The sequence below is a fragment of the Ceratotherium simum genome, chromosome 30 (assembly GCF_057802395.1).
Source record: "Ceratotherium simum simum isolate JZ-2026a chromosome 30, ASM5780239v1, whole genome shotgun sequence".
NCBI classification, from domain to species: Eukaryota; Metazoa; Chordata; class Mammalia; order Perissodactyla; family Rhinocerotidae; genus Ceratotherium; species Ceratotherium simum.
The window spans coordinates 20,662,794-20,678,218 of record NC_141929.1 but is presented as its reverse complement, the minus strand read 5'-3'; the positions used below and the strand labels follow the sequence as shown (position 1 = coordinate 20,678,218).

Genomic DNA, 15,425 nt, shown 5'->3' with positions numbered 1-15,425 from the left:
CTCTGGGAAGCCTTCCCTGATCTGATGCAACCCCCTGAAGTCTCTGGGTGAGTTTCTGCCCACACCTCCCGGCCTACATGATTTCCCTGGAATCCCCTGGGTAGGTTTCACCCCCAAGGCAAGAGGCCAGTGTTGGAGACCATCCTCATACTCTGACCCCCTGTGCATCCCCAGCCCCTTCCCAAGACCTTGGTAAAGTCATGCTGACCTTCCAACCTCATATCTTGGTGGAGTAGAGTCCTTGTCTAGTACTGAGTCTTGGGTTCAAGCCTCAGCTTTGCCACTAATTTGCTGTGTGACCTTGGGCAAGTCCATTACCCTCTCTGAGCTTCTCTTTTCCTACCTGTGAGTTAGTTGAGCTTCCAGGCTTCAGAGGAGAGGGGGAGAGGTCAGCCCCCACTAGCAGAGGCTCCTGCAGGCAGTAGAGCAAGGGGCTGCTCCCCTCCTCCCTGTCAGGAGCAGCCCATATAGATTCCATGGTCCTGACCCCGGACTATCTGCCATTTATGTAGGGATAAGTAACTCACAGGGCAGCAGGGATGGAGGAGGAATGTGTGTGGCGGGGTTTGTGCCCCAGCTCAGTGTCCTCTCTCTCTGTCCACAGTAGCTCGATACAACCGCACCAGCTACTTCTACCCCACATTCTCAGAGAGCTCAGAGCACAGCCATCTGCTCGTGTCCCCTGTGCTGGTGGCGAGTGCAGTCATAGGTGTGGTCATCATCCTCTCCTGCATCACCATCATCGTGGGCAGCATCCGCAGGGACAGGCAGGCTCGGCTCCAGCGGCACCACCACCGCCACCGCCGCCACCACCACCACCACCATCGCCACCGCCGCCGCCATCGAGAGTACGAACACAGCTACGGTGAGCTGCTGCCCATCCCGGCCCCCGGACTCCATCTGATTGGGACTGCAACCCAGGAGGCACCAGGGAGGTGGCAGCCTGCCATAGGTGTGGCAAGGTGGTCAGAGAAGGCATCCTAGAGGTCTTGGGTGATCAGGAAGAGCTCAGAGGTGCTCACCATCATGTTCTCAGTGGCATGAGAAGCCCAGTTGTCTGCCAAGGGTGAGGCTGAAGGTCAGTGGGAGGATGTGGTGCTACTCCCCAGCCTGGGCCACTGCTGGTCCAGCTGGTTCCTGGATGAAGGGATGGATGGAGAGAGGGATGAGTGAGTGAGATGGGAGGATAGACTGGTAGGGGAATGAGGAGATGGATAGGTGGGGCAATTGGGTGGGATGAGTGAGTGGATGGATCAGTGGATGGATGGAGAGATGGATGAGTGGGTGGGATGAGGGATGGACGGCTAAATGGGTGGATGGAAGGATGGATGAATGGAGAGGTGAAAGAATGGGTGGATAGGGAGGTGGATAGATGTGTGGATTGGGTGAGATGTGTAGGTGGATGGATAGATGGGACGGGTGGGTGGAAAGATGGATAGATAGGAGAGTAGGGGGATGGATAGGTGGGGAGTTGGATGGGATGAGTAGGTATATGAATAAGTGGATGGATGAGTGGATGGAATGAATGAGTGAATGAATCTATCCCCAGAGAGCCTGCAAAGTGCAAATAGAACTGACATGAGAGTTTCCCAATTATGGGAATCACCCTTACACAGACCTGGTGGCTATTCTTGGGCTGAACAGTCCCAGAAGTGTCCATCTAGCCAGAAGGCCTGAACTTTTTACAGAATGCAGCCACCTGCCTCTGTCTCGCTCTTGGTGGGGCTAGTTGTCTAAAAGCAGCAGGCAGGAACTCAACTGCATTCAACTCGCAGACAGTTTTCAATGGCAGGAGAAAGCCCCCGCTGAGGCCTGGCGGGGCCTCTGCCTAGAGTCAGGGGAGAGAAAGGCAGGTCTGTGGAGTGGCCGCACCCCAGGGCCACCATTCACACTGCAGATTAAGTGAGATGGAGGCTCCAGAGCCAGGGCAGGGCCTGAGGGTCTTTCCTCCTACAGGACAGGAAGAGCCTGGGAGAAAGAAAGAAAAGAAAAATTTTAAAACAGGTGAAATTGGACTCATCAGCCCAGATCTTGGGAGGCCTGAAATACACAGCCCTCCCCCAACACACCCTGATTAACCACCGGGTTGTAGTGTGTCCTCTCCTCTTCCACAGAGTTAACTGGTTAAGGAGGGTGCCACCTTTTAGCAATTAAGGGATACCCGGACCTAATGACAGAGAAACCATAGCAATTGCCAATGGGTAAGTGGCGCCCATTGCGTGCCTGGCACTTTTCATGCATAAAATCTCATTTAATCCTCAGTGGTCCTCGAAGTGGCTACTTTTTATTACCTTCCCAATTTACAAATGAAGACGTTGAGGTTGGGGTGTGTCTTAGTCTGTTCAGGCTGCTATAACAAAAACACCATAAACTGGGTGGCTTGTAAACAAGAGAAATGTATTTCTCAATGCTGGAGGCCGGGGACTCCAAGATGACGGCACCTGCAGATTCAGTGTCTGGTGAGGACCTGCTTTCTGGCTCGTAGACAAGATTTCTCACTGTGTCCTCACAGGGGCAAAGGGACAAGCCAGCTCTCTGGGGCCTCTTTTATAAGGGCACTAATCCCAATCATGAGGGCTCCACCCTCGTGATCTAATCAACACCCAAAGGCCCCACCTCCTACTACCCACCGTGGGGGTTCAGATTTCACTATATGAATCGGCGAGACACAAACATTCAGACCATAGCAGGGTGGTTAGGTAACCCGCCTGGGGTCACCCAGCCAGGTGGATCTCAGCTTTGAGCCCAGGCAGCCCCACCCAGGTGCCCACAGTCCGACCACTGCACAGCACTGCCTTGGAGGGGCTGAGGGCTCATGCCATTGGGGAGGTTTAAGGTGTGGAGGAAACCCCCTGTGGGCTCAGGGCAGTGTCCAGCAGACACACTCAAGGCCTAGGGGCCGACAGACCCGGACGTTGCTCCTCTGGGAAAGCTGTTAGAAGAACCAGAAGAGCAGGAAGCTGGGCCTCTGAACAGGACACAGAGAGACAGCACCACGGCAGGGGGACAGGTGGTCACAATGGAAGAAAGATGCGGCAACTTAGTGGTCTGCCCTCGCTGCCCAACAATGAAAACTGGAGAGAAAGGTCAGCATTAATAAAACATGTTGAAAGCTCAGCCAGCCCTGTCCCCTCAAGTCTCCAGAAGCCAAGGACTCCCCAAGAAGACAAGCCAGGAGCATTGCCCAGACCAGGCCTGGCCTGTCCTACCCTTGCATCACCAGCCTGACCCTTGGGGAGCACAGGCTCCTGCCCAGAGCATGTCCAGCCCCAACAAGGAGCCAGGGACCACCCTCAGGATGGTGCTGGGCAGGCCCAGGATGCCAGTCTGCCTGCCTCACACAGCCTGACCCTTACCCTCCACTCCTTTTCCTCCCCAAGCACCTCCTCATGCTCCTTCCCACCTCTGCACCTTTGCATATGCTCTTCCCTATGCCCAGAATGACATTCCCCATAGTTCCCCAACCAACAAAAGCCTCTTGTCCTTCCAGGCCCAGCTCAATTGCCACCTCCTTTTGGGAGCTTCTCCGGCCCCTCCTCAACCTTCCCAGGCAGGGTTGATCCCCCATCCCATACTTCCTTGGCATTCTACCCACACCTCCGTCGGTGCGCCTGTCACAAGATGGCTGTGTTGCATCAGTGAAAGCAGAGCCTGTGTGTAGCTCTCCCTCTGCTGGCCCACAGCCCAGGACCTAGCCCAGAGAAGGTGCTCCGTGGGCAAGGGAAGGAATCCCCTCATTTCATCCTCACAGCAAGAGCCACATCAGCCCATTTTAAAGACTGGGAAACTGAGGCAACTTGTTGAATGGCCTGAAAATCCCCAAGCCTGAGCCTAGTACTTAGAGCATGGGAGAGGGACCCACAGTAGTTCCCAAGCTGAGGTCTGAGAGGCGACCCTGGCCTTGAGGAGAGAGATGGGCCTGGAGGCAGGCCAGTCCCTCCTTAGTCGCCACATGAGCAAGGCCCTGGCGGATGACAGCAGGTCACAGCCAGGCCATGTCTGGGGTCAGGCCTCACTACTCCACGCTGACTCCCGGCAGCCCTGCATCCCTGTCGCTGTGGGGACCCCTGTGTGGGCTTCCCACCTCCCACCCCACTTCTGTTCTCAGCTCCGGCTTTGGGGGGAGCCTGGAGGCACTGTGCCCCCACACCTTCCTGCAGCCTTCTGGAGAGTGCACAGGGGCGGCCAGAACCTTGGAAAGATGCCAAGGGAGAGAGGCAATGCACTGTGCGTGGCTGTGGGGAGAACACACGCGGCAGAGCCCCAGCCAGCAGCGCCTGTTGGCAGCGGGGACCCTTCTGTCCTTCACACGCCCTGCCCCGGTGCCAGCGCCTCAGGCTCTCCCGGGCTCTCCTACCACTCTGGTTGCTCCTCCTCAGACTCTCGTGGATTCGCATTCTCTGAGGAGAGGAAGATCAAGGAATATCAGGACCCTTGGCCCTGGTCCTCTCTCTACGCCCAGTCCCTGCTCCATCTCTTCCACTGCCAGCCTCGGGCACCACCCTTCATCCTCACCCAGACGTCTCCGAGACATTCCCCCCCGAGGTCCCACAGGCACCTCAGACCTTGGTCCAAACAGCCCTCATCTTCCACTTCTCACTGTACGACCTCAGGGAAGCTGCTTAACCTCTGTGTACCTCAAGTGAGTCATCTATAAAATGGGTACACAGGGACCCACCCCAAAAAGTTGTTGTGAGGACTAAATTAGCACAGTGCCTGGCTATGAGTAAGTGCTCAATAAACATTAACTGTTTTCATTATCTCTCCCCCTGGAGAAAACCTGCTCCTGGGGCCGCTTCACTAATGTCAGTGCCCCCGCCTACCAGCCGCCAGACTAGCCCCTCCAAGGCATCCTCCACAAGGCAACCAAAGTGACTGAACTGTGACCACTTCTGTCCTCTGCTCAACAACCCTCCATGGCTCCCCATTGCCCTCCTGTGCCTGCCCATAGGGCCTTTCTGCAGTCTGGCCAGAAAGAGGAGCCAATAAATGTTTGAGAATGAGTGAATGAGTGAGTGAATGAATGAATGAATGAATGAAATTCTATTTCCAGAAGATGGAAAGATCTTGAGCTTAAGGAGACAGATCTGGTCGCCTCTCACTTGCTGGGGCTTTAGAGCAAGTGACTTCACCTCTCAGTTTCTTCATCTGAGAGAAGGGGGCAGACCCAGTGCCTCCTTCACAAGCCATTGTGAGGGTGAAGGAGGTCATGGGGACAGAGCACAGTAGGTGCTCAGGGATGCAAATTCCTCCTCCCCCTCCCCCGGGCCTGTCAAGGGATATTAGCCTTGGATTTGGTTAAATAATGAACAGAGGTATTTCTTAATTTTGGTGAAGAAGGGGATAGGGAGATTTCACCCTCGATGAGGTGGAAAGGGGGCCTTCCGGAGTCCTGGACCATTTGGGTCTGTGCTGACGTGGAAGTCAGGAAAGGAGAGGGGCTAAGAAAGGAATTTGGGGAGTTCAAATGGGGGGCAGGGGGGTTCTTTCCAGCTGTTGCTCAGGAGCTCTGCCCAGCTGGAGTCTGGGACTGACTGGGGCATCTCAGGACTGGGGTCTGAGCTAGGTGAGCATCTTAGGGCAGCCTCAGTTTCCCTCAGGCGCTCAGCCTATGGGAGGCCCAAGAGAAGCAGCCCAAGGAGAGAGATGAACGGCAGTGTGGTTTGGCCCTGCCGGCTCTTAGGCCTGCCCACCAGGGCCACCCACTCAGGTCCAGGAAACAGCCTTACTTTCCCGGGTTTGGACAGCCACAGCCTAGCTACTGCAGGTGGGACCCTCCCCGAGCTGCCCTGGCAGGGATGGACCTGGCCCCGAGCCCAGCGCCCCCTGCTCAACTCTGTCCTCTCCCTGTCATTTCCTGCTTTCCTCTTTCCTGAGTGTCTTCCCCAAGTTCTTCCCAAAATTCTCATCCTTCAGCTGGTGCCCGAAAGGGAAGAAATCTTATTTCAGCTCCTTTTTACAGCCTCCGTTATTGGGTTCCTTTTTCCTCATAGAAAAGTAATATGTGTTCACTGTGAAAAACCTTTAAAATACAGAAAATATAAAGAAATAAGAGCCATCATCCAGAAAGAGCCGCTGTTAACGTGTTTGGAGTTTTTCTTCTGAGAGCTTTCTCGATGTCCATAGATAACCCTGGGATCATACCTGCAGATAGTTTCGTATCCAGATTTTTCCACTCACATTGTATCAAGAGAGGGAAAAGGATTAGGAGAGTGGAAAGAGCAGTACTTGGCGTGACTCAGACTGTGCGTGAATTACAGCTCCACACTTTACCAGGCATGTGGCCCTGAGCCTCAGCTTCTTAATCTGTAGAATGGGGATGGCAACAGTGCTGCTGACCTCAAAGAAGTCATAAGCCCCGCCCCAGACAGACAAGCCCCGCCCCTGATGTTGAGCCCCGCCCTCTGAGAGGAGGAGCCACCTGGAGCCCTTTAGGGGTGGGGAGATCTAATGTCTCTGCCATCTTTGCAGCTCCCACTCTTCCCCAGCCGCTTCTAGACCTGTCAGAAACTGGGAGATGGAGAGCTTACAGGGTGAGGAACCAGGACATCCAGCTAACCTCTGGCCCTCCCAATCATTTGCTGTGTGGCCTCTGGCAAGCCACTGAGCCTCTCTGAACCTCAGCTGTAGAATGAGAAGATTGTGCTCCATCAGCATTGCCTAAGTGGTGTCACTAGGTCTAAGAAAAGAAGATTCTGTGGTCAAATGCTGCATAGCACAGTTAAATGTGTTTCTCAGCTGCAGGACTTTTCAGAGGCTTTGTTTTGCTAATACATAGTAAAAAAAAAAAAAAAAACAACCCAGAAGAGAATGCAGTATGTGGAGTCACCAGAGTTCATCATAGAAGCCCCTTTCCTCCCTGGGGTACCTACAGGGAATAGTGTGTGGTTGGGGGCAGGGAGTAGGGCTGCCTGACCCCAGAGACCTCTGCAGCCCTCATTCCCTGACACTGTCCTCCCCATTTTTCATGCCCCAGCTCTTCTCCATGGCTCAAAGCTTCCTGTTCATACCACACTCTTCTTTCTCATCTCCCTCCTTGGCTCAAGCTGTTCTGTTCTCTTTGCCCCACCTCCCGCCCCCCCCCGCCCTCCCCCCCCCTCCCCCCGCTAATTCCTAGACAAGACTCAACTCTGAGAGCCCCTCCTCCAGGAAGCCCTCCAGGCTAGGTCAGGCCCATCTCTGTTCCCACAGCCCCAGTACTACCTCTGTCAAAGCTCATCACACAATGCTGGTTACCACGCTGTCCCCAGCACAGGCTGCCCACCACCCTGGGAGCCCCAACCAGGCAGGGCCAGCTCTGCTTCCTGTAAGCCCGTGCCCAGCACAGCGTCAGCGCTCACATTCTGGGGCTGTCGCTGAGGGGATGAAGGCAGCTGTGCTGGGCAAGGGGCGGGATGGTGAGTTGGAGAGAACAGAGTTTCAGTGGCCTCAGGTAGACCTTTGAGGACCCTCCCTGGCGCCAGCCGGAGGCCCAGGCTGAGTGTCTGTTCTCTGCAGTGTCTGACGGGCACACCTACAGCCGGTCCAGCCACAGGATGCGCTACGCCTGCAGCCCTGCCGAGGACTGGCCCCCACCCTTGGACCTCAGCTCTGATGGGGACGTGGATGCCACCGTGCTCCGAGAGCTGTACCCAGATTCTCCACCAGGGTAAGGAGGCCGCGGGGGGGGAGGAGGGCAGGAGAGGGCGGGGCTCTGGGCAAGAATCCCGGCGCCCCTGGGACATAACAACACCTCCCCCAAATGGCGTCAATGCAGAAAACATCTGCTCGGTGGGCGTGGCCGTCTCCTCACCCTCCTGACCAAGCAGGTCCCAGTGAGACAGGGTGTGACTCAGCAGATGTCACCCATGAGACGCTCAAAAGAGAAAAGCTCAGGTCCTTCAGGCTCGGGTGAAATGGTGGGCTGGAGGGTCCAGCCCCAGCTCCTTAGTATTCACCCCTAAAGCCCAAACCACAACGATAGGGGTCATTGTCTCCAGACAGCCCTCACGACCACCAGGGGGCCCTGGCCCATCGGGAAATTCTCCTCTGAAGGGCCTTTGGGTCCTCCTGCGAGCCACCCTCAGATCACCCACCAGTTAGTACTTGAAAAAAGAAGAGGGGTCAGGGCCTCCATCACTTCCCTCCCGGGAGACTCCTCGGGCCCCACAAACAGCCACATCCTCCCCATCTCCCTTTACCGGTTACCCCCGCCCCCAGGGGCACCGGGAGGGGCAGGGCATCCGCCCTCTCCTGGGCCAGTGGATGCTTTTTTGTCCTGCAGCTGCGGGTTCAGAAGGGCCCCAGGGACGCCTTCCTAGACCTGGAAGGGCTGCTTTGAAGTGACTTGAGACCAAGGGGTGTCTGGCAGCCTGAGGTTGCTCCCACCAGCACCCCACCCTCAGTTCCCAGCCTGGGACATGCTCCGTCAGCAGTGGCTCCTGTTGTGCCAAGCAATCTGAGACCCAGGGTTCACGAGGACTTGCTCACTCAAGTCCACATGGAACATTGGGGCTGAGTCAGGACCAGAATCCAGGTCTCAGGGGTTCTGGGGTACCCCTCCCTGGGGAGTAGAAGGGTTTCACTGGAGCCAGCATGACAAAGGCCTGGTCTGGTCCACTCCAGGGCAGCTTGTCACTGCAGATAGGCCCCTGGCCCTGGGGGAGAGACCCCCACACCTGCCCCTAAGGTGAGGTTCCACAGAGCCCTGAGGGCGCCTCTTCTCTTATAGCTACGAGGAGTGTGTGGGGCCAGGGGCCACTCAGCTGTACATCCCCACGGACGCACCGCCGCCCTACACACTGACTGACTCCTGCCCTGCGCTGGACAGCGCCCTTGATGCAGGCAGCGGCCACAGCCCTGGCCGACACCAGCAGGCGCAAAGGACGGGGGGCCAGAGTGGCCTCCACACCATCTCCATGGACACCCTGCCCCCTTACGAGGCTGTGTGTGCGACCAACACCCCATTGGGCCTGCTCTCCTTGCCAGGACCAGAACCAGGGCCAGGCAGCTCCCAGGGCTCACTCACCCCAACTTGGTCCCCAGCCTCTGGCCCTGAGAGGATTGTGTGAATGACTGGCCAGGTCCAGTGCTAAATCACATCCTTCAGACACACAAGGGCACACACACACAGATATGCACACACAACTCGTGCACACACAGCACTCCCACACGCACACATATACACAACTGACACACACACAGACATACACACTGACATACCCATGCGCGCACACACATCCAGACATGCCCCACACGCGTGCAGATATGTGCAGACACACAGGCCCCACACACCCACACAAACCCACCTGTGAAGGTTCCATTAAAAATGAAGCTCTCTCGACCTCCCGTTTCTCCCCTAGCCTGTCGTTTCTGCCTCTGCAGACAACGCTGGGAGAAGAGAGGTGGAGAAGGACCGGGGCTTTCTCCTTCCTCTCCCGGGGCCTCTTTGCCCCTGCCCTTGCCTGGCAGGCTGTGCCCAAACTCTGATTCTGCCTCCAGAAACTGCTCGACTATCCCAGGTCAGCTGCCTGCCCTGACCCCACCCCAGGGCCAGCTTGTCCTCCTGGTTGTGGACAGGCCTCAGCAAGGTTCAGCTGCGTGCTGCACCTGTCTCTCAATTCCAGGGCAGAAGAGCCACAGTGTCACCACCCTGCCACTTACGTGGGGGCTCAGGCACAACCTGGAGGCCCTCACAGCCTGCCTTGCCCCACCCCCCACTCCAGTGCCCTCAGTCTGGTGGTGCTAGCGGAGTTATCTGAGAAGCCCCAACTCCAAGCCACAGGCGATGAACCTGGCCCTTGGTGGGGGTGCGGTGGTGGTGGTGGGTTATAGCTGTCCCCATGTAAGTCCAATCACTGCCCAGGACTGAGGGTCTTCATAGATGAGGGCTGTCTGGACATGGCTCTGAGGCAGACAAGTGGCCCCTTGCTAAGTATGTGCCCAGCTGAGCATTATGGCCTGAGCATGAATGGGCTGGAGCCAGACCCCATAAGCTGATGTTGTCCTCCTGGGGGGCGGCTCATAGTTTGGAATTGTGAGCCAACATGTTCTTGCCCTGCCTTCCGGGGTGTTTGCAGAGACGAAGTGTGTGAGCCCCATAAATATCACCATGGCTCAGCGAGAGGACCAGTGGTTATATCTGGGCCTCACCACCAGGGGCACTACAGCAGGGGATATGTGGGGTTGCCTGGTTGTAGAGAGGCTCAGATCTTGGCCCAGGAATCCCAGCAACTTCCGTCAGAGACCATGCAGTAACAGAGCTGATTCCTGAAGACCAGCCTGCCAGAGGGTGGCGGCAGAGCATCTTTGAGGAATGTCCCCACCAGCATCTCCAGCGGCAGAGAGTGGAATCCTCAAATCCTCCCTGCCCCCCTCCCTCTCCCCTTCTTAAATGACCACACCCCTACCCATCCTGGCCTCCACATTTCAATTCCTCCAATGAAGGGCTAAGATAATTCAATAATCCTTTTCTTAAGAAGAGGGGTGGCAAGGATGGCAATTCTGAATTTTATTTTCTGTAGAAATAGAATTTTTCTGGTGCAGAACTGAAAGGAATCCACCCAGAGGTTCTGTAGCATCCTGGAGCCCCTGACTCCACCCGGGGAGGCACCTTGTTTACAAGCAGTTCTGTCCACCTTTGTGGTGTACTGTTTTCTAGGCAAAAAAAATATCTGTCTGTTGTACTGTATAGCCTTTAAAATGCACTCCAGGGATGAGAGTCTTTTAAGAAACGCATCCTGCTTCTGCAACCCTGGAGAGTGCTGGGGAAAAAAAGAGAAAAATCCCTACATACTCATCAGTGTTTCAGGGATGGAGCTGAACAGCTTTTGTTGTTCCTAGATTAAGCGCTGAATAAGCAACAATGTATCTTTTCTGTGTTCAAAATAAATATATCAATAAAAAATACTGCAAAAAGGAACATTATCAAGGAGCTTGTTGGGGGGCTGCTGCCATCTGAAACTTGTAAGGAAAGGAAACAGTAAATAGCAGCAAACTGAAAATATGTTACTTCTCTCAGAATTAGCAGCCACTGAAGCCTCCTCATTTTCCTGTTGACTCAGATATTTGGGTAGTCAATGATTTACATGAGTGACTTTTTTTTTAACCTCACTGAAACATGGCATCATTTCTCCTAGACCTGGCCAGTGTAAAGGTCACCAAGACGGGCCATAAACAGGACTTGACTCCAGGAACACCAGGGACTGCACATTTTACTTCGACAGCAGTTGGCTTTCAGCATCCTGAAGGCTTTCACTACCAGGAAAGGGGAAATTTGTAAATTAGACTGAAATGAGTTGTTTTCTCCACCTTTGTGGAAATTCTCCTCTTCCTTCCTCTGCTTTCCATAAGACCTTTGCTTCTGTCGTTGATCTCTTGGCTGACAGAGGCTGGTTCCCTTCCTCTGTCACTCTTCTCTCCCACTAGAACTCAAGTGGGGTCCACTAGCATAGTCCCCAAGTGCCCTGAAAGTGGGGTGCTATCCTGAAGGAAGGTGCAGCCCCAGTCCCAGGTCCCAATGGTTCTGCGCCCACCAGCGCCACTCCGAGCCCACACTGCCACCTGCTGGCTGCCTGTTGGCACTGCTCAAAGCAAAGGAGACGGCCCCCGAAGAATGAGCAAATTCCCTTCTCCCACTTTCAGACCCACTGCCCACGGACACTCATAGTTGTAAACAGAACTTGTTTTGGTCCTGAGCTTGTCTTCTACCCTTTGGATGTTCCATGAGGTTTAACCCATTCAAGCATCCCATTTTCAGGAATCACTCCTGCCCCCAGCATCTCCCTCTAACCACAGCCTGATACCTAAGCCCTCCTCTCTATATAAACACCACTGTGCGTGGCTCAGGTGCCACCTCCGTGCTGTGGGGCCCTGCCTCCTGGGAACGAATGTAGCAGCCTTCATGGTGATGGTGTCCAGCCACATGCTGATCTCAACCTGAACCACCCCACGCCGACACTCGGTTCTGACAGCAAACACACTGGACATCCCACCGGCCCAGGGGACTGTGGGGCTCGGCGTTTCCTGCCTCCTCCATCCACAATACACCCTGTGTCCACTGTGACAGGCTGTGGCATGTCCACAGATGGTGCCACATTCACGGTCCTTCTGCACACTCCTGCCAGGAGACTGGCCTCTCTCTGCCGGGGGCCTGAGGGGTGGGGCTGAGGATAGCACCCCAGGCTTGGGGCTCATCAGAGCCCCAAGGAAATGGGAGGTGAAGCCGAATTCCCAAGATGGGGAACAGGAGCGGGGCAGGACCAGACCCTGGGACAGGAAGGGGGTGCGAGGGGGTGACCCCAGGAGCACCCCTAGGGAGTGGGCAGTGAAACGAGGAAGGGAAGGAACCCGAAGCTGGTTGCCACCATGGCCAGCTGAGCTCTGTCCCCCGAGAGATAGTGTGGAGCACGCCTCAAAGTTAGCCACCCGAGGGGAGGGAGATGGAGTCCTCAGACACCAGCTCTAGACTCTCAAGGGTCATCGTTTGAAGTGCTCTTCAGAGAATGTTAATCCCTGCCCCTTGTGCAGCCAAGCGGCATCTCTGGCCAGAGAGTCTTTAGATGGGGGAGTTGCAGCTGCCAGCAGATGATGCCATCATGCTGGTCAGCATGATCTGCCACTGGGCCCGCATGCCTGGGCACGGTGCCTTCCAAGGCCTCTGGATAGGGCACCGACAGCATCTGCCAGATGTGCGCCGCGGGAATCACCCGAGAGAGGGAGGAAGGCGGCTTGATACAAAGTGTGGCCGTCCACAGCCGCCCCCTGGGACAGCCCGCTGGCTCGCACCAGCCAAGCCCACTCACATGTACACGCACAGGGGTCTCTCACACCCAGTTCCTAGAGACACTATCGGACACACAGTCGTATGCAGCATCACTCGGCTCACACCACCTGTGGTTTTGTACCCATTTGCTCAGATAGCTTCAGTGAATACACACTAGTGCCCCTCACACTCAGAGGTCCCACATGCACACTCCAAGGCCACCCTTTCTCACACTCACGTATCACTATCGATGCCCACCTGATGACTGACCGGCAGTGGAAGGACGGGCAGCTTCCTGGTTTGAGAGAGTGGATCTTCTGTCCTGAGCTCTGCGCTGCTTGACCTCACATTGCACCTCGCCCAGCCCAGGTGATCTCTCTCGATCAGGACCAATCACCTGGGTCAGGCTGGTATTTCTGGGCTGGGGGGCTGGGCACACCTTTGCCCCCAGGGTTGCTGCCCAGCTGTGCCTCCTTCGGAAGAATCCCAGGGCTGCAGGCCTCAGGCCCTGTTGTCACAGCCTCAGCTAATCACAACTACCCATCCTCACCAGCCTGACTCCAGGGGCTGCCCATCCTTCTGCCCCACAGCTGGTGGCTGTCTGGTCCATGACCCACCACAAAGCTGGCACCCCCTGGATTATAGGGGGGAGAGGGGACAGCTCTTGAAAGGGGGACCTTCCACCCCCGACAGGCTCTGAGCCCCATCACCCACCGCCATTACTCAATTGCAAGAGACAGAAGCCCAACCTGAACCTTCTTAAGCAAAAAAGGATACTTATTGGCTCCCATAACTAAATTGTCCAAGTAACATATTCTAACTTCACACATGGCTGGATCCAGGGAGTCTGAGAATATGGGCAGGTGTGTTGCCTCTCTTGGCTCTGCTGCCCACCATGTTGCCTTCATTCTCCCACAGGAGCAGTGGCCATGGATGCCCCAAGTCCACGTTGGCTGGGTCATGATCCAAAACAACGAGACAGCCTCTCTCTCCCAGAGAGCAGATATCAAATCTCAGAGAAAACTGACTAGCCCAGACACGCACTCATGCCTGACCGTCTGTGAATGGCTGTGGTTGGGGTGGGGAGTCTCTGATTAGCCAAGCCTGGGTCGTGTGCCCACTCCCACAGGGGAGGAGGAGCCAAATCGGCCTTTTCTGGAATGGGTTTTCCAAAGCAAAGGGAAGTGGGTAGGCAGGACTGGGCGCACCCAGAACAGCCAACTCTGCCCTGTTTGCTTGACAGCGCCAGGCCCCACCCGCCAGCTCTCAGTCTGAGCGAGGACACCACGCCTGGGGTAGACAGTGACCACACAGAGAGCTAGGGTAGGGGCTGGGGCCAGGGAAGGTAGGGGCTGGCTGCTGACCAGGGCCCATACCAGAGGATGGAGGCCTCAGAACCAGTCTCCAGCAGGGCCTGAGGGTGCCAGACTCATGGGGCACAGTCTTCAATCTGTCCTGGCTCTTTCCCACGGTTGCCCTGTCAGGTGGGGGCTGGGGTCAGAGAGGCCCAGCTCTAGTGCCTGCTGGGAGAGGCCTCCCTCCGCAGGGAGCTGACCAAACTCCACACTGAGGGCACTCTAGGACTTGTGGACATATGAGACTCTCACCAGGAATACACCACCCATAGTTTGGTGGTTACATAGTTTTATTCCCCAAAAGGAACATAAATTTGGGCAAAAGGCCAAGGAATGGATCTGTGACATGAAGTCTGAGGCTCAAAGCCAGGCACCACCTCCTCCCCAAGGGCCGTCTAGCTGCCGAACTCCTGCATCCCCTCCTCCTCCCAGCCCTTCCCTTCCTGGGCTGATCCTGTGTGTCTGAGCCATCCCTGCCAGACTGGGGCCCCAGGTCAGGGCCAAGCTGGTTCCTCTCTGGGTGGTGGGCCCAGGGGCGGGTTATGGAGTGAAGAACTCGCAAGAACATTCAGTTCAATTCTGAGGGCAGCAGGTTCCTCCCTGTGTGTCACGGCCTTGAGGACAATCAGCACTGAGTTCCAGACCTGGGAGCCCCTGCCCAGGCAGCACCCCCATCCCTGCGCTCCCGTGGCCTCTGAGCTCCTGGGCTCAGCAGGGAACCTGGGAGTCTGGGCAGCAGGGACGGCTGTGTGTGAAGGCTTGTGCTGGGACCCAGACTCCTGGCTGTCCCTGCTTCTGTCATTGGCTCACCATGTGACTCTGAGCCAGACCCCTTCCTTCTCTGGGTCTCAGGGCCCCTCCCCCTGAGCAGATCTCCAGTGCCTCCTCTCCTTCCCCGCCCCCTGCATTGACCCCAAAGCTAGTCACCCTGGCAGGCAGAGAAAGCAGGTTCTCATTAAGCCAGTCATTCCCCTGAGGGCCCAGAAAGTGTGAATAATGGGACAGTTCAAGAGGCTGCAGTGGTCCAGTGGGGAGGACACTGGCCCTGGAGAAGCAGGCCTGACCCAGCGCGAGAGGGCAGGGAGGGAAATGGTTCCAGGCACCCTGCCAGCGTTTTCCCCTCAGGACCTTGGGCCTCCCTGCAGAGACAGGCGTGGAGGGCAGTGCACAGGCATGACCAGGTTCTCACGAGCTGAGGACTAGGATGTCCAGAATGGGTGAAGTGTTATATCTATAAGTAACCAAGCAAGAGAAGAATCACATAAGGGGGAGATTAAATTGTGTACCAATTGTAAAACTTTGGTTATTAATAGATAAAAAGATAAAGG

General features: G+C 55.9%; 1 protein-coding gene across 9 annotated transcripts in view; it reads left to right on the top strand.

Moving 5' to 3' along the window:
- The window catches only part of BEAN1 (brain expressed associated with NEDD4 1), a 40,495-nt gene extending 29,392 nt beyond the window's left edge, over nt 1-11,103 (top strand). For 5 of the 9 annotated variants that reach the window (XM_014788441.2, XM_087420153.1, XM_087420154.1 and 2 more), the window contains 3 exons: nt 605-865; nt 7,498-7,648; nt 8,711-11,103. In XM_014788441.2, coding sequence (XP_014643927.1) covers nt 605-865; nt 7,498-7,648; nt 8,711-9,050 — 752 coding nt within the window. In that variant the 3' untranslated portion in view covers nt 9,051-11,103. Of the gene's footprint in view, nt 1-604; nt 866-898; nt 1,079-7,194; nt 7,398-7,497; nt 7,649-8,710 lie in introns of those variants that run through there. The other 4 variants (XM_087420156.1, XM_087420157.1, XM_087420159.1 and 1 more) reach the window with 3 other exon arrangements.
- The last annotated feature ends 4,322 nt before the right edge of the window (nt 11,104-15,425 follow it).